This window comes from Puma concolor, chromosome D1 (genome assembly GCF_028749965.1).
Source record: "Puma concolor isolate L17-30 chromosome D1, mPumCon1.1.hap2, whole genome shotgun sequence".
Lineage (NCBI taxonomy): Eukaryota > Metazoa > Chordata > Mammalia > Carnivora > Felidae > Puma > Puma concolor.
Window position 1 is genome coordinate 61,922,955 of NC_141676.1, and position 23,780 is coordinate 61,946,734.

The following is a 23,780-nucleotide window of genomic DNA, read 5'->3' on the forward strand; positions in this document are numbered from 1 at the left end:
AGTTCCAGACCTACATTACAACTGCAGGTTGGATGAACATCTCCACATGGATGATAATTAAATCTTCAACTTCTCTGCCCTAAACAATCTAGTTCATCAAACCAAATTCCTCAGAGCCACCAAATTATCTTCCTAAAACTAGACTTGATTATCTCATGCACTTGCCCAAAAAAAACATTATATACATGGTTCCCAGTGCCTATGAAAGTGACATTCTAAATCTTCAGCATTCAAGACTACCTACCCTCTGGCTTCTAAACATTTTACCAGTTTTTCATCCTAAAGCCCCTCACTCCCTGCTTCTCTCTCATGATACAATTTAGGTCTGCAAATATCTCACGTTTTCCCATTTCTCTACCTTTTAACATCATGTTCTTTCCTCTTGGTACTCTACTCTTCCCCATTCCTGCCTTTCCAAACATGCCTCTTCACTAAGCCTTTCTAGATCCCACCAGTCAGCACTCACCTCACCCTCTCTTCTGCTCCCACACTATTCTGATTATACCTCCTCTACAGCAAGCTTTGTGTTTTTATTGCTGGTGTGGTATGTACTAGAGAAGCAGAGATACCTAACACCCACAAAGTGCCTAGTCCAGTGCTTGCCAAGGAGTTGCAGAGCTCATACAGGAGACGGATTGAAATGAAAGGCTTCTGGTCCAGAGGGTGGCCCACACTCTTGGATTTAAAAGTGCACACTAGACTGATAAAGACTCTTACTTAATTCTAGTCTGTGCCTTATTCTAAGCCACAAGCACAGGATGACTTTAGCAGTCACTTTATCTCCCTGGAGTTCATGTTCCTCAGCAATGAAATAAAAGGCTTGAACCAGATGATCTTTATGGTCCCTTCCATTCTATCTTCTACCATCAATCTAGGTAGGCCAGGAACTGGAAAGCAGGAGGAGCCGTAGATCACATCTCTCAGAGACAATTAAATAAGAAACATTAGAATATTTCACAAAAAGTAAAACAACTATTTCCACGTATACCACATAATTTGTCTTTTTTTTTATGTTTGTTTATTTTTGAGAGAGCGTGAGCAGGGGAGGGGCAAGGGAGAGGGAGACAGAACCTGAAGCAGGCTCCAGGCTCTCAGGTGTCAGCCCAGAACCTGATGTGGGGCTCAAACCCACAAACCGTGAGACCATGACCTGAGCCAAAACTGGACGCTTAACCAACTGAGCTATGCAGGCACCCTTGAGTCTCTTTCTAAAGACAGAATGAGGTTTGCATCCAAATTAACCCTCTCTTATAATGTTTCTATTTTAGAGGTAAAGTGTTTCAGTTAAACCATGGTCTACAAGAAAGAGCACTGCACTTAAGTTCTCAGTTCTGCAACTCTTAGCTAAACGAACTCACTTCATCTCTCTGGGACTTCAGTTTCTATCATCTGCAAAGTGAAGGAATGAAACAAGATCTCTATAAGACCATTTATAGCTCAAAAAGTATATGGCTCTATGAAATCCCCAATCTTAAAGTGTGAAATTCTTAGAGGTATATAACTCTATTCTGTAAGAACTTTCCATGGAAAAAAAAGAATAATTTTGTACTGAGACAATGTAATTGTTTTGGTGCTTTTAAAAAAATGGATTTTTTTTCACCACTATCTACAAGAGCAAAAAATTAGAAACATGCTACTGTACCTGTTGGTATTTAATGTATTATCAACACCTTAAATATTATGAAGGTGATACAGAAACATGGAAAAATTGTATGTAATGTTGAGTATAATAAAACACAAAATAGTATGTTCACTGTAAGTACAATCATATAAAATGTATTCAAATAGGGGCGCCTGGGTGGCGCAGTCGGTTAAGCGTCCGACTTCAGCCAGGTCACGATCTCGCAGTCCGTGAGTTCGAGCCCCGCATCAGGCTCTGGGCTGATGGCTCAGAGCCTGGAGCCTGTTTCCGATTCTGTGTCTCCCTCTCTCTCTGCCCCTCCCCCATTCATGCTCCGTCTCTCTCTGTCCCAAAAATAAATAAACGTTGAAAAAAAAAAAATTAAAAAAAAAATGTATTCAAATAAAATGTAATACATAAAACGTTTTACACAAGTAGCAGTATTTTTAAAATTTTTACTTTATTGTCATTATATTAGCATTTTGTTAACATATACTCCCATCTGGAAAAAAACAATTTTTTTAAGGTATATTCTTTGTGTTCTGTGAATTAAAAGTCTTGGGTCAAAATTCAATACAAGTAAAATTTTAGTAATGAAGTTTTGTTGTTTTTTTTTTAATGTTTATTTTTTGAGAGAAAGAGCGAGAGCTGGGGCGGGGGGGGGGGGGGGGTGCGGTACGGGGACACAGGATCCAAAGCAGGCTCCAGGCTCTGAGCTGTCAACAAAGAGCCCAACAAGAACCATGAACTCACGAACCATTAGATCATGACCTGAGCTGAAGACGGCACTTAACCGACTGAGCCACCCAGGCACCCCAGTATGAAGTTGTTGCTAACATAATTTTAAACATTCTCAACTTCAGCCAATGGGCCACATATGTAAGACATTTGTTATCATTAAACATTGTACAATAAATGAATCTGGATGGTGTCTGAATTCATTGGCCTTTTATTATTCTCATAACCTATCACATTTATAAACTAAATGCTACCCAATATTTAAAATCATATTTATTTAAATATATATACCTAAAACTCAAATAACGCTATTCTTTAAAACTACAATCAATTCAAACAAAACTAACATTTTCAGAAAACAACAAAGGGTTCCTTTTTATTTAATTTTAAAATATTAAGGCAAGTAAGGCAGTAACTCTATTAACAGAATCTTGTGCACAAATAAAACTAGATAATCAAAAAAAATTTTTAAGGTGGAATATTTTTCCATTTCACCTAAATGCTGACAATAATGTTTAGTGGGCATCCACGAGAAGCAAACATGAAGCAATAACATGTGAGACCTAGATGTCACTTTTCTAGGAACTAAATTATGAGAGACCACACAGCCAGGACAGCACCTCTCATGGTTTCAATTAGTGCAAACAGTTAACAAAACATCACACACATATAAAACATCAGTCTATCACATACAATGTAACCTTGAACAAGTCAGTGAACTTCTCTGAGCTTCAGTTTCCCTACCTAAAATATAGAGACAATAACATCTATCTTCCATCATATGTAACCTACCTTAAGTATTGTGGCACTTGGTAAAAGTCAATAAATGATAGCTATTAAGAGACAAAACTGTATTTTATCTCTATATATGTAAATATATACATATATGTTTTATTGAATTATCCTCAAATTCCTTTTCTTTTTTTAACTTTTTTTTTTTTTTTTTTAGTTTATTTTTGAGAGAGATAGAGCAGGGGAGAGGTAGAAAGAGAGGAAGAGAGAGGATCCCAAGCAGGCTCTGTGACAGAGCCCAACACAGGGCTTGAGCCCACAAACTGTGAGATCATGATCCAAGCTGAAACTGAGAATCAAGACGCTCAACTGACTGACTGAGCCACCAAGGAGCCCAAATTCCTTTTCAATAACAACTCATTCTAAATTCTACACAAACAGAACTGAAGATTTCTGCTCTGATTATATAGGTTTTAAATGGCAACTTACTTTCATTCTGCAGGATGTTAATGGCATCATCCATAATGCAGTCTGGTGAAAATCCTGCAGTCTTTGATAATAAACCCAACAATGATGCAATTTTCAATCTCACAGATGGATCATTCTCCTGGAACAAAAGAAGCTGTTGTTAACCTTGATACTCTAGCTAACCAACAAACAGGAACAAACTAGTATCTCAAGAGAGATTCAATGATCCCAGTATTCTAAAGATTTTATTTCTGAAAAATTAACTTTATAATCTTCAGGTGAGAGAGCTTTTCTCAAATCAGTAATGTTACATCTAAATACTGCAAAGTGAGCGGGGATTTTTTATGCCTTCCTGGTATCATTACCTTCCCACCAGAAACATGCTGTTAGGACTAAAAGCGTCCCTCCTCCACTGTGCAGCTACATCAGACATGAGTGCGGCCACGTGCACCACCACCACCAGCACTGGGCTCGCACACTGTTGCCAGTACCACTGCTCTCAGAGGCCCTGAAAACTGGGTGCTGCAGCCACTGCTGCTACCATCAGAATCTCTCACCCTACCTGCTCTTTTGAACCGCCAGATCCTGATCAGAAGTCTGAGGCAGGTCAATCTAATTGTCTGGGTCTAGGGCTTGTGCGTGGGCCCCAGGTGCAAGGGAGCCTAAGAAATGACTAGTCTGGCCCTTTTAGCCATGACACTGGGAGGTGGTCTCTAATCTGCACCAGGATTTCTACAGTGAAGGATTTCCCCCAAAGTCAAAAAGGAACATGTCCTTTTGTTCATTACGTAGCACAGTATGTGGCACTACATATATATATATATATACACATACACACACACACACACACATACACACACACACATATATATAAATGGGAAATGGGGAAAAAAAAAGTACCTCACCAACAGTAAAATTAGATCAGCGTATATTTCTACACCAAAGACAAAATCACTTAAACGTATGCTCAAAAGATGCAGCGCCTTCTAGATATGACCAACTCCCCACCTCCCATCTACATTCTAAGGAAGTGACAAAGCACAAGGAGGCCTGAAGTGGGAGAAGAAGCAACAGATATGGAGTCAGAGGATCTAGAATGCTGGCATGCCACTTACCATGGATACAACCTTGGGAAAGTCATTTTCTTGGGAACTTAACCATGGGGAAGAGAAAGGGCTTTGAAATTAGCCAGACCTAAGTCTGAAGCCTGGACTATGTCTTGACATAAGCTCTGTGTCTTGAACAGGCTAACTAACCTCTCTAAGGCTCGCCTGTGAAATATGGCTAACAACAACCTCAGAGGGCACTGAGGGGAAAATGACTAGCACAGGAATGCTACATAGGAGACAGTCAGGTATTAGTGCCCTTCTCCCTTCCTCTCCCTAACCATCAATCCTTCATGTGGAGAGTAACAAAACCTGAACTGAACCACTATGAATATGGTATTCACAGGGGTACCATAAAGAGCAAATAAAAACACATGAAAGTTAAGGATGCACTAAGTCTAGAATATGGGAAATTCCACAGGGTGCATACCCTGGTTTTTAAACAAAAAATGGCATTGGTAATGAAAAAGGGTAGAGGATGAAAATACTACAGATTTTAATTTTTTGGATTTTTTTTTAATTAAAAACTTTTATTTTAAGAGAGAGAGATGGTGAGAGGGCATGGGGGGGAGGGAGGGGGAAAGAGGAAGAGAGGAAGAGACAGAGAGAGAATGAGAATGAATCTTAAGCAGGCTCCATGCTCAGCACAGAGCCCAACGCAGGCTTGATCCCACACCCCTGGAGGATCATGACCTGAGCTGAAATCAAGAATCGGACACTCAACAGACTGAGCCACCCAGAGGCCCCAGTGCAATGTGTGAATTTTGCTTCAAACAAACCAACTGTACAAAGTCTTAAAGCAATCAGTGAAAACAACATGAACTAGGTATATGTTGCTATTAAGGATTACTAAGTGTGATTTAAGTTCTAAAAGAAGTCCTTATATGTTAAACATAGATAATTAAGTATTTACAGGTGAAATGATATGCTGCTTGGAATTTGCCCTACCTCAAAAAAGTTGGGGTAGGGGAGCCTGGGTGGCTCAGTCAGTTAAGCATCCGACTTCGGCTCAGGTCATGATCTCACGGTTTGTGAGTTCGAGCCCCGCCATCAGGCTCTGCGCTCACAGCTTGGAGCCTGCAGCCTGGAGCCTGCTTTGGATTCTGTGTCTCCCTCTCTCTCTACTCCTCCCCTGCTTGCACTCTGTCTGTCTCTCTCTCTCAAAAATAAACATTAAAAAAAAAAAAAAAAAGTTGGGGTAAATGCATCAAAACAAGAATGGCAAATATTGATAATTATTGAAGCTGTATGAAAAGGTCTTGAAGGCTCATATTATTTTCTCTCTTTTTGTGTGTATTTGTGGAGTTACCAAACAAAATTTAACTTCTTGGAAAAATCACACCAAAGTACTGTATTCTATCTAAAATGCTAACTAATTTATTTATTCAACATACATACAATGAGTGCCTGTTTTGTGCCAAGCATCATTCTAGCTACTGGGGACACAATGCTGAATAAAGCAGAAGCAATTCCTACTCTCACAGATCTTATATTCAAATGGGTAAGACTGGCAAAAGAAAATGTATCATTTCATGTGGTAAACATTCTGAAGAAAAATAAAGTGTGCAATAGGCTAAAGAGTAAAGTGGGGAGGATATTACAAATAGGATGGTGATGAAAGTCCATTCTGAGGATACAACTTTTGAGAGGACACTTAACTGAGTCAGACAGAGCCATAGGAAAATTTAGGGAAGAAGCATTCCAGGCAGAAGAAAGTTACAAACCCAGAATATGGGAAATTATAAAATGCCTTATACAAAACTCTAGAAAAATGCATACGAAAGTTAGCAGTGATTCTCTCCCGAGTAATCTCTGGAGAGTACATTTCATTTATTAACTGATTTACAGAGGGAAATCTCATTCTTTTATACACTTCTACAGTGCTTGAATTTGTTACAATAAATATTGCCAATGTAATTTTTAAAAAGAGTGTAATTTTTTTTTTTTTCTTCAACGTTTTTATTTTTTATTTTTGGGACAGAGAGAGACAGAGCATGAAAGGGGGAGGGGCAGAGAGAGAGGGAGACACAGAATCGGAAACAGGCTCCAGGCTCCGAGCGATCAGCCCAGAGCCTGACGCGGGGCTCGAACTCACGGACCGCGAGATCGTGACCTGGCTGAAGTCGGACGCTTAACCGACTGCGCCACCCAGGCGCCCCAAAAAGAGTGTAAATTTTTAAATCTATATAAATATATGCAACCCTTCAAAAGCTCACAGTCTTCTACAAAAAAGAAGTCTGAGCTGCTTAGCCTGCCACGAAGGCCCCCCCCACGACTGGCCACTATGGCAGCTCCCACACTTCCCTACCAGTGATCCCATGCCACTTCAAGCTTCTGTACTTCCACTTAGATTGTTCTTCTACCTCATATGCTTTCCCTTTCTCCCATACCCACTCACTCCTGCCCTGGAGGTGTATTTACTCCAGGAAGTTATCTCTGATCCCTGAACTGGACATGGATGCCCTTCCTCTTGGACAACCCCAGGACCTTGGTGCAACCCGTTATCATGCCCTTCACTACAGTGTGCTGTACTTGTGACCACGTCTTCCCTCAACTGGTCTGTGAGCCACTGAAGTGACTAGAAGAATGCGAAGAAAGCCCTGTGTACATTCTGATAAAAATAAAAGGAAGAACACAAGAAAAGGAAGAGCCAAGTGTTCTCCTTAATTCACTCAGTAAATAATTCATCCACTCTCTGCTCACCACGGATTCCCTGCACACTAGAAGCCACCCCATACGAGTCCATGGGGATAAACTGCCCTTGTGGAAAAGTTTAATGGGCAAGGTAGACATTTATCAAGTAATGTCCACTTAATAATTACAAAGTGGCAAAGTAAAAAGACAGAGTTCTCTGAAAGCATATGACATATCAGACACCACTTTAAAATAACTCTACATATTATGGTCAAAAGAGATCCTGATCTATTTTGAGGCAGTGGGAAAAGAATGAACCAATGCTCTGAGTCATGAAAGAATACCACAACTTCCAGAACTGGGGGAAAAAAAGGGCAATGTGGCTAAAATGTACACAGACATGAGATTAGGCTAAAGAGACAAACAGGTACCACATCTTTTTTGAGAATTATGGCAAGTATCTCTGATAGTGCCTACCATCTGTTCACTGTTGAATAAAGAAGTGGATAATCTGTGTCCAAAGAGCAAGAAAAATCCTTCGATGAACTATAAACAGGAGAATGACATTAACAGATCTGAATATTTGAAATGTCAATCCAGCCTCAATTCCTTGGATTGGAAGGGGCAAAACCAGACAGAGGGACAAATTAAGGGTATATTACAAGTCCAGCCAAATTAAGGGTATATTACAAGTCCAGCCAAATTAAGGGTATATTACAAGTCCAGCCAAAGACATTAGCAACACTCCCACTTCTGTTAAGGGCAAGGTTAGAGAATTCAGACCAATCTTTCTGCTGAGGAAAACTATAAAGTACTATGGATGTCAAAAAAAAAGTGTGTGTGCACATACATATACATGTATGCACGTATACATATGTAAGTGTGGGTATGTATACACGTGTGTATTTGAAAGTATTAGAAAACTAAAAGATACATGAAAAATTAAAGAAGAATCATGTAGGGAAGGAACCCAGGCAGGTTCGCCTAGAGTGTGGCGCTGCTTTTTCTTCAGGCTTCTGCCAACCAGGGAAATGAGGGAATGGAGAAATGAGCGGCAAAGTAATCAGTGCTTCCGACAGCCAGGTGAGGCCGGGGTGCAATGGCCAGAGCGTAAGGCTAAGGGTAGGAGGGTGAAAAGGGGCAGCCTAATAAACCCCATCACTTTGGATTAGGACCCCAAAAGGCTACAACAGCATAAGTAAGAGTGAAATAAACACAAAGACTTTGGGATGGACTGCAGCTCAGCTTTGAATCATTTTCATTCCTGAAAGGAAAAAGTTTTCTTGGATTTCTAGATAGAAACAAATACTCTCTGGATTAAAATAAGTCATCCTGGGACCCCAGTGGCTTAGCTGGTTGAGTGTCCGATTCTTGATTTCAGCTCAAGTCATGATCCCAGGGTCGTGGGATCAAGCCACACATGAGGCTCCAGTGGGATTCTCTCTCTCTCTCCCTCTGCCCCTCTCCCTCACTCTCCCTAAAATAAAAAATTTTAATTAAAATAAGTCATCCTAAGTCTTAAATTATTTTTACAAACAATTTTGGAAATACACTGCCTAATAAGAAATAAAGCATGCTAGCAGATCAGATAACATGAAGAGAAATGATAAGACATAGCCACAGGGATCCATTTACTGGAGTTATCAGCCACAGATTTTAAAATAATTCTGCTCGGGGGCTCCTGAGTGGCTCAGTAGGTTGAGAGTCTGACTCTTCATTTCAGCACAGGTTATGAGATTGAGTCCCACATCAGGGCATGAAGCCTGCTTGGGATTCTTTCTCTCCCTCTCCTTCTGCCCCTGCCTCCCTCCGTCCCTCTATCTCTCTCAAAGCTAACTACATAAATAAAATAATTCTGCTTACGAGAACTATCAACAAAACTAAAAGGTGGTTTATGGAATGGAAAAAGATGACATACCTGATAAAGGGTTAGTATCTAAAATCTATAAGGAACCTATCAAACTCAACACCCAAAAAAACAAATAAGCCAGTTAAGAAATAAGCAGAAGACACAAACAGACATTTTTCCAAAGATATCCAGATGGCTAACAGACACATGAAAAGATGCTCAAAATGACTCATCATCAGGGAAATACAAATCAAAACCACAATGAGATACCACCTCACACCTGTCAGAATGGCTAACATCAACAACTCAGGCAACAACAGATGTTGGCGAGGATGCAGAGAAATGGGAACCCTTTTGCACTGTTGGTGGGAATGCAAACTGGCGCGGCCACTCTGGAAAACAGTATGGAGGTTCCTCAAAAAGTTAAAAATAGAACTACCCTACGATCCAGCAACTGCACTACTAGGTATTTACCCAAAGGATACAAAAATACAGATTCGAAGGGGTACATACACTCATGTTTACAGCAGCATTATCAACAACAGCCAAACTGCGGAAAGAGCCCAAATGTCCACTGACTGATAAATGCATAAAGAAGATGTGGTATATATACACAATGGAATATTTCTCAGCCATCAGAAAGAATGAAATCTTGCCATTTGCAACAATATGGATGGAGCTACGGTGTATTACGCTGATTGAAATAAGTCAGAGAAAAACAAATACCATATGATTTTACTCATATGTGAAATTTAAGAAATAAAACAGATGAACATACGGGAGGGGGAAAAAAAGAATGAGAAACAAACTATAAGAGACTCTTAATGACAGAAAACAAACTAAGAGTTGATGGAGGAAGGTCGGTGGGGGATAAGCCAGGTGGGTGATGGATATTAAGGAGGGCACTTGTTAAGATGAGTGCTGGGTGTTGTATGTAAATGATGAACCACTGAATTCTACTCCTGAAACCAATATTGCACTATATGTTAACTAACTAGAATTTAAATAAAAATTTGAAAAAAAATTCTGCTTATTTTGTTAAAAACATAATTTTATTTTGATAAAAACATTATAAGGACAAAATTGAGAATTTCACCAGAGGACTAGAATTTTAAAAAGAAAGGAAATTATACATTACCTATCAAAATAACACCAGCATTCTTCACAGAGCTAGAACAAACAATCCTAAAATTTGTACAGAACCAGAAAAGATGCTGAATAGCCAAAGCAATCTAGAAAAAGAAAACCGAAACTGGAGGCCATCACACTCCCGGACTTCAAGACCTATTACAAAGCTGTAATCATCAAGACAGTATGGTACTGGCACAAAAACAGACGCTCAGATCAATGGAACAGAATAGAAAACCCAGAAATGGACCCCAAAACATATGGCCAACAATCTTTAACAAAGCAGAAAAGAATATTCAATGGAATAAAGACAGTCTCTTCAGCAAAAGGTGCTGGGAAAACTGAACAGCAACATGCATAAAAATGAACCTGGACCACTTTCTTACACCATACACAGAAATAAACTCAAAATGGATGAAAGACCTAAATGTAAGACAGGAAGCCATCAAAATCCTTGAGGAGAAAGCAGGCAAAAACCACTCTGACCTTGACTGCAGCAACTTCTTACTCAACACATCTCCAGAGGCAAGGGAAACAAAACCAAAAATGAACTACTGGGACCTCCTCAAAATAAAAAGTTCCTGCACAGTGAAGGAAACAATCAGCAAAACTAAAAGGCAACCGACAGAATAGGAGAAGATATTCACAAATGACATATCAGATAAAGGGTTAGTATCCAAAATCTATAAAGCACTTATCAAACTCAACACCCAAAAAACAAAGAATCCAGTGAAGAAATGGGCAAAAGACATGAACTGACACTTTTCCAAAGAAGAAATCCAGATGGCCAACAGACACATGAAAAAATGCTCAACATCACTCATCATCAGGGAAATACAAATCAAAACTACAATGAGATACCACCTCACACCTGTCAGAATGGCTAACATCAACAACTTGGACAACGACAGATGTTGGCGAGGATGTGGAGAAAGAGGATCTCTCTCGCACTGCTGGTGGGAAATGCAAACTGGTGGGGCCACTCTGGAAAACAGTATGGAGGTTCCTCACAAAGTTAAAAATAGAACAACCCTATAATCCTGCAATTGCACTACTAGGTATTTATCCAAGGAATACAGGTGTGCTGTTTTGAAGGGGCACATGCACCCCAATGTTTATAGCAACACTATCAACAATAGCCAAAAAGTATGGAAAGAGCCCAAATGTCCATCGATGGATGAATGGATAAAGAAGATGTGGTATATATATACAATCGAGTATTGCTTGGCAACCAAAAAGAATGAAATCTTGCCATTTCCAACTACATGGCTGGAACTGGAGGGTATTAGGCTAAGTGAAATTAGTCATTCAGAGAAAGACAAATATCATATGACCTCACTCATATGAGGAATTTAAGAAACAAAAAGATGAATGTAAGAGAAAGGAAGTAAAATAATGTAAAAACAGGGAGGGAGACAAAACATAAGAGACTCTTAAATCTAGAGAACAAACAGAGGGTTGCTGGAAGGGTTGTGGGAGGGGGGATGGGCTAAATGGGTAAGGGACATTAAGGAATCTACTCCTGAAATCACTGTTGCACCATATGCTAACTAACTTGGATGTAAATTAAATAAATTTAAGAAAAAAAGAGGAAATTATAAAATTGACACAAGCAACAGATGAAATTAAGAACAAATGGACAGGTTAACAGGAAACTAGACAAGGTGAAGAGAGAACTAGTGAATAAATGGTATGTCCAGAACGAAGCACAAGGAGACAAAAGAATAAAAATTCAGAAGATAATACAATAAAATGAGATATCTGGGACATCTGAGTGGCTCAGTTAAGTGTCCAACTCTTGATTTCAGCTCAGGTCATGATCTGACAGTTCATGAGGATTGAGGCCCACACCAGGCTCTGCTCAGGATTCCCTTTCTCCCTCTCTCCCTCTGCCCCTCCCCCTTTTGCACCCTCACTCTCTCGAAAGAAAGAAAGAAAGAAAGAAAGAAAGAAAGAAAGAAAGAAAGAAAGAAAGAAAGAAAAAAGGAAATAAGGAAAAAAAGAAAAAGAAAAACAAAAAGAAATAAATTCTGCAAGAATGGAAGTAAAATAAAACTTTTCCGTGCAAAAACAAATGTCAATAAATTTACAATGAATGGAAATATCAGAGGGTAGTCTTCACCCAAAAGGAAAGTAATCCCAGATGAATAGTCTCAGATGCAAGAAAGAAAGAAAAACAATGATAAATACATCTGAACAGAAGATAACTATGTAGGTAAATCTAAATGAATATTGCCTGTATAAAATAACATTGTCTTACAGAGTGCAAAATGGAAAATTAAAATATACAATTACATTCACATTTAAGGCAGGAAGATGGATAAAAGGAGGTAAGTCCTCACACTGTCCAAAATGGTAACTGTGCCATATAACATTTGACTTGGATAGGTCAAGAATTCATATTGTATTATACTTCAATAAAAATAAATTTTTTTAAATTTCACTTCAAATTAAAAAAAAATCATGTTGTAATGGCTAGTTTAACCAGTTAAAAAGTATAAAAGAATGTATAATTCCCAAGCTAATAAAGAGGGATGGTGGAAAGGATTAAAAAAAAAAAAATTAGTTCAAAAGATGGCAAGAAACAAGGAGAAAAAAGAACATTAAACAGGTAAAACAAACAGAAGGCATTTTTTAACATTTTAATTGTTTTTTAATGTTTATTTATTTATTTTTTTTTTAATTTTTTTTCCAACGGTTTTTTTTTTTTTTTTTTTTTGGGGACAGAGAGAGACAGAGCATGAACGGGGGAGGGGCAGAGAGAGAGGGAGGCACAGAATCGGAAACAGGCTCCAGGCTCTGAGCCATCCGCCCAGAGCCCGACGCGGGGCTCGAACTCACGGACCGCGAGATCGTGACCTGGCTGAAGTCGGACGCTTAACCGACTGCGCCACCCAGGCGCCCCCAATGTTTATTTATTTTTGAGAGAGGGAGAGACAGAGAGTGAGCAGGGAAGGGGCAGACAGAGAGGGAGACACAGGATCTGAAGCAGGCTCCAGGCTCTGAGCTGTCAACACAGAGCCTGACGCAAGGCTCAAACTCAGACTGAGAGATCATGATCTGAGCTGAAGTCAGACGCTTAACTGACTGAGCCACCCAGATGCCCCACAAATAGAAAGCATTTAATAAGGAGGGTAGATTTTAAACCCACGTACAATAATCACATTAAACGTAATGAACTAAATGATCAATTTAAAAAACTTTTTTTAAAAACTAACTACATGTTGTTCGGGGCGCCTGGGTGGCGCAGTCGGTTAAGCGTCCGACTTCAGCCAGGTCACGATCTCGCGGTCCGTGAGTTCGAGCCCCGCGTCGGGCTCTGGGCGGATGGCTCAGAGCCTGGAGCCTGCTTCTGATTCTGTGTCTCCCTCTCTCTCTGCCCCTCCCCCGTTCATGCTCTGTCTCTCTCTGTCCCAAAAATAAATAAACATTGAAAAAAAAAATTTTTTTTTTAAATAAAAAAAAATAAAAAAAAACTAACTACATGTTGTTCACAGGTCATATCTAAAACAAAAAAGCTATAAAAAAGATGAAAATAAAAGATAGTAGTGTACCATGCAAACCATAACCAAAAGATAGCTGATATCATTATATTAATATTAAACAAAGTCATTATTTGCTGATATGATTTGTAAAAATTCAAAATAACCTACATATAATGTATTAAAATTGTTAAATGAGCTTAGCAAGGTTATAAGACATAAGAGTTAATAAATAGAAGTCAATTGCATTTCTGAGTATCAGCTATGTACTGCTAGAAAATGAGATTTTAGGGGTGCCTGGGTGGCTCAGCTGGTTGAACATCTGACTTCAGCTCAGGTCCTGATCTCGCAGTCTGTGAGTTCAAGCCCTGCGTCGGGTTCTGTGTGGACAGCTCGGAGCCTGGCACCTGCTTTGGATTCTGTGTCTCCTGCTCTCTCTGCCCCTTGCCCGCTCACCCTCTCTCTCAAAAATAAACATTAAAAAAATAAAAGAAAATGATATTTTTTTTTTAATTTTTTTTTCAACGTTTTTTATTTTATTTTTGGGACAGAGAGAAACAGAGCATGAACGGGGGAGGGGCAGAGAGAGAGGGAGACACAGCATCGGAAACAGGCTCCAAGCTCCGAGCCATCAGCCCAGAACCTGACGCGGGGCTCGAACTCACGGACCGCGAGATCGTGACCTGGCTGAAGTCGGACGCTTAACCGACTGCGCCACCCAGGCGCCCCAAGAAAATGATATTTTAAAAACATTATCATTTATAATAACATAAAATATTAAATATCTAGGAATAACCAACAAAATATACAAAACCTCTATGCAGAAAACTATAAAACAGTATTAAAATAGGGATGTACCATGTTTATGGATTGGAAAACCCAATACTATAAAATGTCAATCCCCATATGTCATCAGAACTATAGAGTTAATGCAATCTTAATCAAAATCCTAACAAATTTTGTTTTGGGGCAGAATTTCACAAGCTGATTTCAAAATTCATAAAGAAATGAAAAGATCAAGAATAAGATATTCTTAGAGCAAGGTGAGTGAGTGAACTTGTCCTGCCAGATGTCAAAATTTATTATAATGTTATGCTAAGACAGCATGGTACTGGCATAAGAATAGACAGACCAATGGAAGAGAACAGAAAGCCCTGAAATATCCACATACAGATACTTCATTTACCACAAAGGTGGTACTGCAGAACAATGGAGAAAGGACATTCTTTTCAATAAATGGTGCTGGGACATCTGGATTTCCATATATTCAAGCAACATACACACAAATCAATACCATGTGTGGAAAACAAATAATAAAGCTTCTAGTAACAATGTAGGAAAATGTCTCAATAAGCTCATGGTAGCAAACCCTTCTTATAAAAGATAAGAAAAGCCCAAAAATAAATGAAAAGATTGTCAAATTGGGACATATCAAGAACTTTTCATCAAAATACAACATTAAGGGACTAAAAAGAGAGGGAAAGGTGGGAGGGATTAGAAAGGAAAAAGATATTTGAAACACATATAACCATTAAAGCCATTAAAGAACTTGCACCCAGAATATAAAGAATCTACACAAAACAATAAGGAAAAAGAAAAATATGCAAGAGACATAAACAGGCATTACCCAATTAAACATATTATAGTTGCTCCACTTCATCAGATATCCAAGAAATGCAAATTAAGGCCACAGTGATATACCACACATCACAGAAACTGTCAAAATGAGTAAGATCAACAATTCCAAATGTTGGCAAATACATGCAATTGGAATTCTCACACAGTGTTAACGGGGGTATAAACTGGTACTACCACTTTGAAAAAGTTGGCTCAGTAATTTCACTGCAGGCTATACAAAACACAGAAATGTAAGACATACATACCAGGAGACCTGTACAAAAATGTTCACAGCACTGTTTCTTGTAATAGCTAAAAAGTGGAGACAGCCCAAATGTCCATTAATAATGGAATGGGTAAATAAATTAGGGTATATTCATACAATGAAATCTTCTGCTGTGGTAAAAATGAATGAACTACAGCTACCATCAACAATAAGGATGAACACCATATGTAGAATTTTGAGCAAAAGCCACACATAAAAAGATACATACTGTATTGTCTAATTATATGAAGTTAAAAAAAAAAAAAAAGGACAAAAATAAATTGTATTTAGGAGTGCAGGTTTAATGGTAAAAAAAAAATTTTAAAGGTAGTTAATACCCTGAAAGTCAGGACAGTGGTGGTGATCTTTTGGGAAAGACGTAAATCATTAGAGAGGAGTTTGAGGAGGCTTATGGAAAGCTGGTAACATTCCAATTTCTTGACCTGGATCGTGGTTTCACAGTGTGTTCACACTGTGGCAGATCAATAGGCTGTATGAGGTTTTTCTACATATTCTTCTTTATGTGTTACATTTCATCGTAAATTTTTTAAAATATAGTTACTTGTATTACTGAGGTAACAGTGGAAACATGATATATTTTGAAAGTAAAATCAATAAGACTTGGTGAGGAAGGGAATATGGGGAAAGGAAAGGGTAAACCATCTTTCTCAGGTTTCTGACTTAAGGGTCTATGTTGATAATGGTAATATTTCCTGAGATAAGGTAGACTGGAGAGTGAACAGAGAGCCTCAATTCAGTTTCAAATATAAAAAAAAAAAGAGCCAATTCTTTTACAGACTTCAAATCACTGAAATATCACAGAATCAAATAATTGTCTTTCAGAGACAATAGACTAGTCAAATACTAGTCAAAAATAATTTGCAGTCAGAGAGGACAGGAGGAGTGCTATGTAGCCTTTCAACAATCTGGAATGGAGTCACAGACCTCCCAACACAAGAGAGCTGCAGAGAAAATAGAAGAATTGAGCCTAGCAGGTAAGAGGGAGGCAAGGAGGCAAGAGTGAGACAAAAAAAGAAGAGAGCATCTGACCACTGACATTCTTTATCCATCTGGATACTTTACTTCAGCTCTACTTTCTGCAATTATCCCCTGGTACCCTCAACATCTAAGCTTAAAACAAACTGCCTCCAGGGAAACCCTCTCTAATAACTGCTCTTCTCACCATTAAAATTCTCCTGGTTCAGGCTTTCATCACCTTGCTACAGACTGGCCAGTCTCCTAGTTGGTCACCTAACACCCGTCTTGCCCTTATCCAATTCCTCCATCCTGCATCCCAGAGCGACATGTCTAAAACAAAACCCACACAATACAAGGCCTTTCAATATTTCTAGTCTTCTCTCTTTTTTTTTTTTAAATTTTTTTTTTTCAACGTTTGTTTATTTTTGGGACAGAGAGAGACAGAGCATGAACAGGGGAGGGGCAGAGAGAGAGGGAGACACAGAATCGGAAACAGGCTCCAGGCTCTGAGCCATCAGCCCAGAGCCCGACGCGGGGCTCGAACTCACGGACTGCGAGATCATGACCTGGCTGAAGTCGGACGCTTAACCGACTGCGCCACCCAGGCGCCCCTAGTCTTATCTCTTAAAGAGCCACCTGCATTTCTTCTGTGACACGCTATTTCACATTGCCATGCCTTTGCTCACAACTGCTTCTTTCTAAAATGCCTTTCCTCCTGTTTTCCAACTGGCCCAGATCTGTTTTTTAATACTCATCTCAAGCATCACTACTACTCTATAACGCCTTTCTAGACTCCTGCTCCCGAGTAAAACTGATTACCCTTCTTCGAGGTCACATGATAACCTGTCCCAGATTTCATAGCACCTATGACACTGTGTTGTTATTATCCATTTATTGTGTTACCTACACAACTAGACTAAGATCAGGGATCACATAATCATCTCTGTATCTCCAACATGAAGCACATGGCCTAGCACAGAGTTAGTATTTAGGGCATTTTGAGAAAACAAAAAAAAAAAATGAACAAATGGTTAACTTTAGCCTTACTACTTACTACATATATTATTTGTTCTACCATCTACCAAGTATACTGCTAGCCCCTAAAGGGCAAGGAACATGTCTCACAATTCTACATTCTCCACAGCATCGAGTACATAGTATAAGTGAAGAACCTCTCACATGAAAGAAGTCCAAATACTGCTACCTGTCCGAAGAAAAATTTGGAGGACAGAAACGGAGGCCCAACTAGTTTATCTACTAAAATATAAGAGACCACATTTCTGGATAACGGAAGAGAGGATAAAAAAAAACCACTATGGTCATCAATCTAGAACTGGATGCACTTGGCATCTCTCCTCATTTCCTTTCAGGCTACAATCTGCTAGACTACTATGAGCAGCATGGCCTGGTTAAAGAGCCTGAGGTATGACATGAGAAGATCGGAGTTCAATTTTTCTGTTAGACATGACAATGGTATTGTGATTATGTCTTTTAAAAAAGTCTTGGAGCATCTGGGTGGCTCGGTTGGTTAAGCGTCCAACTTCAGCTCAGGTCATGACCTCACGGTTTGTGGGTTCAGGCCCCGTGTTGGGCTCTGTGCTGACAGCTCGGAACCTGGAGCCTGCTTCTGATTCTGTGTCTCCCTCCCTCTCTGCCCCTCCCCTGCTCATGCTCTGTCTCCCTCTGTCTCAAAAATAAATAAAACATTAAAAAAATTTTTTTTTTTTAAAAAGAAGTCTTTATTGTTGGGGTGCCTGGGTGGCTCAGTCGGTTAAGCGTCCGACTCTTGGTTTCGGCTCAGGTCATGATCTCAAAGTGTGCTGGGTTCAAGCCCCGCATGGGGCTCTGTGCTGGCAGCATGGAACTTGCTTCTCTCGCGCGCTCGCTCACTCTCTCTCTCTCTCTCTCTGCCCCTTCCCCACTCACACTGTCACTCTCACATAAATAAGCCTTAAAAAAAAATCTTTAGTGTTTAGAGATATAAATTGAAATTTATGAACAAAATGGTATGATACCAGGGAGAATCTGGTGGAGAGGTAAGAGTGGAGGAATTGGGGTGGGGGCCATGGGAATAAAACAAGTTTGGCCACACAATGGTAACTGTTGAAGCTGGGTAATGGGTACATGGAAATTAAACTGCTCTCTTTACTTGTGTATATAATTGAAATGTTTCATGACAAAAAGTTAAAAAAAAAAAAAAAAAAAAACAGATTTAAATCCAGACCCTCCATTTACTTAGCTGGTCACCTTGTATACTAAACTGCTCCAAACTTAGTTCCTCATCTGGATTACAGATATAACAATGGTGATGTCATCAAGATTAAATAAAATATTACATGTGGAAAGAGCTTTCTAAACTCCAACGCACTATATAAATGCTAACTGTTCTTAGAAGTATTATTACAGGGGCGCCTGGGTGGCGCAGTCGGTTAAGCGTCTGACTTCAGCCAGGTCACGATCTCGCGGTCCGTGAGTTCGAGCCCCGCGTCGGGCTCTGGGCTGATGGCTCAGAGCCTGGAGCCTGTTTCCGATTCTGTGTCTCCCTCTCTCTCTGCCCCTCCCCCGTTCATGCTCTGTCTCTCTCTGTCCCAAAATAAATAAACGTTGAAAAAAAAAAAAGAAGTATTATTACAGATGATTAGTGGTAGCAAAGTTATATAATCATATAATAGATAGGTAAATACTGCTAAGAAAACAGTCTCTAAGTGTCTGAAAACTAGAGAACAAAAACCCAGATTTAATTCATGTAAAACATGTGGGAAGCATTTATTAACACCCTACAGTGTTCTAGGGACCTTGCCAGGCACTGGGACAGAGATAAACAGATTTGTAGTCTCTGAACTTAGGGGCTTAAAGTCTGAAGGACAGAGACATATATGATGAAAATGGCAATACTTAGAGCTAATAAATGTGCTAACAGACGTGTCCAGTATCCAGAAAAGTGCTGGATATATAATAACCACTTGTTAACTGAGTAAAAAGTCTTACAAAAGCATACACTCATTCATTCAACAAATATTAATTTTACCACACACTGTCAATTTAAATCAACTATCCAGTTAAAAACAAAAATCTCTGTTCAAGATGAGCTTACATTCTAGTATGGGGAAATGGACAAGGGACAAAATAAATGAGAAAATTATATAGATTATAAGATGTTGGTAAGTGCTATCGAATAAGGCCGTTTCAATTTTAAATACAGGGACAAAAAAAAGGCCTTAATGGAAAAGTGACATTTGAGCTAAGACTTGAACAAAGTGTGGGAAGCAGACATACGAACATCTGAGGGAAGTGTTCTAGGCAGAAGGAAACATAAGTGAAAGACTCTGAGGAAAGAATGTGTTTGGCAGAGAAAGTGGCAGACCAGATCACAGGGCAGTGGGAGGAAGAAAGGGGTTCTAGGCTGGTGGAACAGTGTGTGAAAAGACATGGGTTTCTGAAAACCCACAAAGTCTTTGGACAACTGCAAACATTTCTGATTAAGCTAGAACATTATATGTGTAAAGGAAAAGACCCTTTATGTCATACATAAAAGACTTAAATAATCATAGTTTATAGAAAGAACAGACTGAAGGGAAAAAGAAGCTTTTGCAAGTGAACATTTGAAGGCATTACATGCATCCTCACAGATGCAATATGAAATACAAATAAATCTTCATCTATAACATATTCTTAAAAATTTCAAAAATGTGCTTAACCTAAGTCTAACTTTCAGTTCCTAGTAAATAAAAGGGATATAGAAGCAAGTTAACCCCTAAGCAAGTAAACAAATTCAGAAGACACTTTATAAACAACTGAGTTTATCAGATCAATGCCACCAAAACAATAAATTTGTTCTAGATTAAAAAAGACCAATGCCATGTGTGAATAGTGTTGGTATTTTGATTTCTGGCTCAACCAACAGAGTCACCCAGGTGTCGGTAAGCATCCAACTCTTGATTTCGGCTCAGGTCAGTCAGACTGACCCCCACGTTGGGCTCCAAGCTGAGCATGGAGACTGCTTGGGATTTTCTCTCTCCCTCCCTCCGCCCCTCTCCCGAGCCCATGCATGCATGTGTGTGTGCGCGCACACACGCACATGCTCTCTCTCTCAAAATAATTTTTTTTTTAAAGTCCCTTACGAATATTGAACCAGCCCTGCAGCCCCGGAATGAATCCCACTTGATCATGGTGAATAATTCTTTTTAAATGCTGTTAAACTCGATTTGCTAGTATCTTGTTGAGAATTTTGCATCCATATTCATCAGGGATATTGACCTGTAGTTCTCTTTTTTTGCTGGGTCTCCGTCTGGTTTGGGAATCAAAGTAATGCTGGCTTCATAGAAGGAGTCTGAAAGTTTTCCTTCCCTTTCTATGTTTTGGAACAGCTTCAGAAGGATAGGTATTATCTCTGTTTAAATATCTGGTAGAATTCCCCTGGGAAGCCATCTGGTCCTGGACTCTAATTTGTTGGGAGATTTTTGATAACTGATTCAAATTCTTCGCTGGTTATGGGTCTGTTCAAATCTTCTGTTCCTTCCCGTTTGAGTTTTGGAAGTGTGTGGGTGTTTAGGAATTTGTCCATTTCTTCCAGGTTGTCCAGTTTGTTGCCCTATAATTTTTCATAGTATTCCCTGATAATTGCTTGTATTCCTAAGGGATTGGTTGTAATAATTCCATTTTCATTTGTGATTTTATCTATTTGGGTCCTCTCTTCTCTTTTTGAGAAGCCTGGCTACAGATTTATCAATTTTGTTTATTTTTTCAAAAAACCAACTCTACTGTTTTTGAGATTCTACTGAACAATTTAGGGAAAAATATCATGATACTTTAAAAAAACTTCAGGAAAACAAATAAAGGGAACAAATTTGGCAACATATTAGTTAACTATTAAATCCCAGAGATGGGTATTTGGCAGTTCATTATAGTATTGTCTCTACGTTTCTATAGGCTTAATAATCTTCATAATGAAGTTTAAAACTCTGATTCATCTGTGATTCAAATATTTGGAAATCATTTCTTCCCCCTTACTTACATAAACTGAAAAATAAATACATCTTGTGAATTTCATTTCAGGATTTGGATCTTTTTTATCTCTGCATCTACAGTGCCTGGCACATGGAAGGCACTCACTACAAGACTGCTGAATGAACACCTTCTTACTTATTTTGCAATACTAACCCATTCTGTAGACGTGATAAAATTCTTACACATACTTCCATCAGATCCTCAACACCATCTTACCTTGTAATAATGTTCCAAGAGAATCCGGACTACTCCCTCCACACTTTCTGCTTCAACAGGCTTCCTGGCAAACTGGAGCAGGTACTGCAAAGCATCTGCTGGGGAGGTAGCTTTACACAGATCTATGTGGAGCGCTGCAGATTTACTTGGTTTTGTCAATCGGAGTTTCTTGGTTGCAATTTCCTCCTGCTGTTGCTGCAAGGGAGTAGGGAAGGTAAGACATGAAAACACAGAGTCTGCAAATTTAACACTGCCTTATTTCCTTATACCAACTAATGTATTTAGCTAATAGACCTAACTTTAGGAAAAAGCAGTGTAATGAACACAAAAAAAGAGCGCTAGATTGGAGACAAGGTTATGAGTCCCCATTTTCCTTTTCACTAGCTCCTACCACTTTGGGCTAGTTATTTCATTTCTCCAAGTCTGTTTCTTTCTCTGTGAAGTAAGTCCACCAACATTTTGTTCTGCCTATCTCTTAGGACTGTTGCAACTTTAGGGTTAAAAGGACATACAAAGGATCTGTTCCATTCTTTATTTAAAAAGAAATCTCAATTCTACAAATATATACCGACTATGCTGAGGCACCCAGCAGGCTCAGCTTCCCTCCTGAGAAAACTGGAACTGATGGGAACTGTCTGCAGCTTACACTGAGTAAAAAGTCTTCCCCTTACTCCAAATGACTACCCAAAGCATTCTGCCTTTATTAAAAGGATGGTTAATATAAAAAAAATTTTTAAATACCTTGCAAACTGTAGTCACTTAACAAATTTTTCTTTACTGAATAATTATTCAGCATTAGGAGTTGCGTCTGAGTTCTAATTCTGCTGCTGTTCTAAGTAAGTTACAATTTTTACCTTTATTATTTGCAATATGAGAATGATGACACTACTACCTGTTTTTCTCAACTAGGGATCATCATCTGAACCACAGGACACACAAAATTATTTGAGTAACTATTTTCTCGATTCTCCCAAGGATGGTGCATAATTAGAAGCTTTTTAGATGCATTTGTTACATATAATGAGTGCCAAAAAGTTCAGTAAAAGGGAACCTGTCACTCCAGGGCTTAAGTCAGGCCCTGGTGGGTGGGCATAGAAAACATCATAACTAACATAAGGCAAATGTTGTAATCAATAATTTTCCTTAACATCTAATGCATCGTTTTGATATCCTGAGCAATCCCTCTTTACAATGTACAAATGTACGTATCTACAGAGAAAAGATTAGGATTATTCTAGTCAGGAACATAGTATGGCATGATAAAGAGACCAAAAGGTTTTTTTTTTATTGTTTTTGTTTTTTTGTTTTTTTAAGAGACCGAGGGTTTTGAAGCAGAGGAATTTGGGTTCGGTAACCATTTACTAGTGAGGGAGACCTCTCCTTCTTCTATAAAAGGGAATACACAACACCTATATTGTATGGATATTTGAGAAGTCTATGTCTTTAATTGTACAAATACAAAATAAGCACTAACTACATACCAGTTCTCTCTCCCTCCTTACCTTTATAGCAGAGGGAAAGACAGAAGCACTAAGATCTCATTTCATCACTGTATGGTAATGATTCATGCAGAATGAAGAAATGAGTTCTTTTCCTAAAATTCTTACTCATTTCCATCCTATTCTACACAAACTCAGTCTTCAGTGTTATCTAGGCTCCAATCAGTACAAAAGCTGAGAAAGATTTCTTTCCCTATAGAGTATGTAAGGGGAAAGACAAACCAATATCTGCTATCAGTCAACCATCAGTAACAGTTTAGTGAGCCAGGACCTATGGTCTATCCAGGGGTGATGGAGAAGTTAGACCTGAGCTGGAGGCAAAGGCAGTGATAAACAGATGACACATTAGAAGCCTGAGGGCACAACATCCTGAATTTTGTGACTTTTAACATCCTGGTCTAAGGCTTCCAACACCCTGAAGCTGACAGAGCCACAAGTAC

The 23,780-nt window shown here is 39.0% G+C and overlaps 1 protein-coding gene across 1 annotated transcript in view; it reads right to left on the minus strand.

Annotated features, from left to right (window-relative positions):
• The window catches only part of INTS4 (integrator complex subunit 4), a 120,817-nt gene that overhangs the window by 93,724 nt on the left and 3,313 nt on the right, over positions 1 to 23,780 (minus strand). The window contains exons 2-3 of the mRNA XM_086678399.1: positions 21,842 to 22,036; positions 3,581 to 3,698 (exon numbers count right to left, since the gene is read on the minus strand). Of these exons, the coding sequence (XP_086534525.1) occupies positions 3,581 to 3,698; positions 21,842 to 22,036 (313 nt within the window). The remainder of the gene's footprint in view (positions 1 to 3,580; positions 3,699 to 21,841; positions 22,037 to 23,780) is intronic.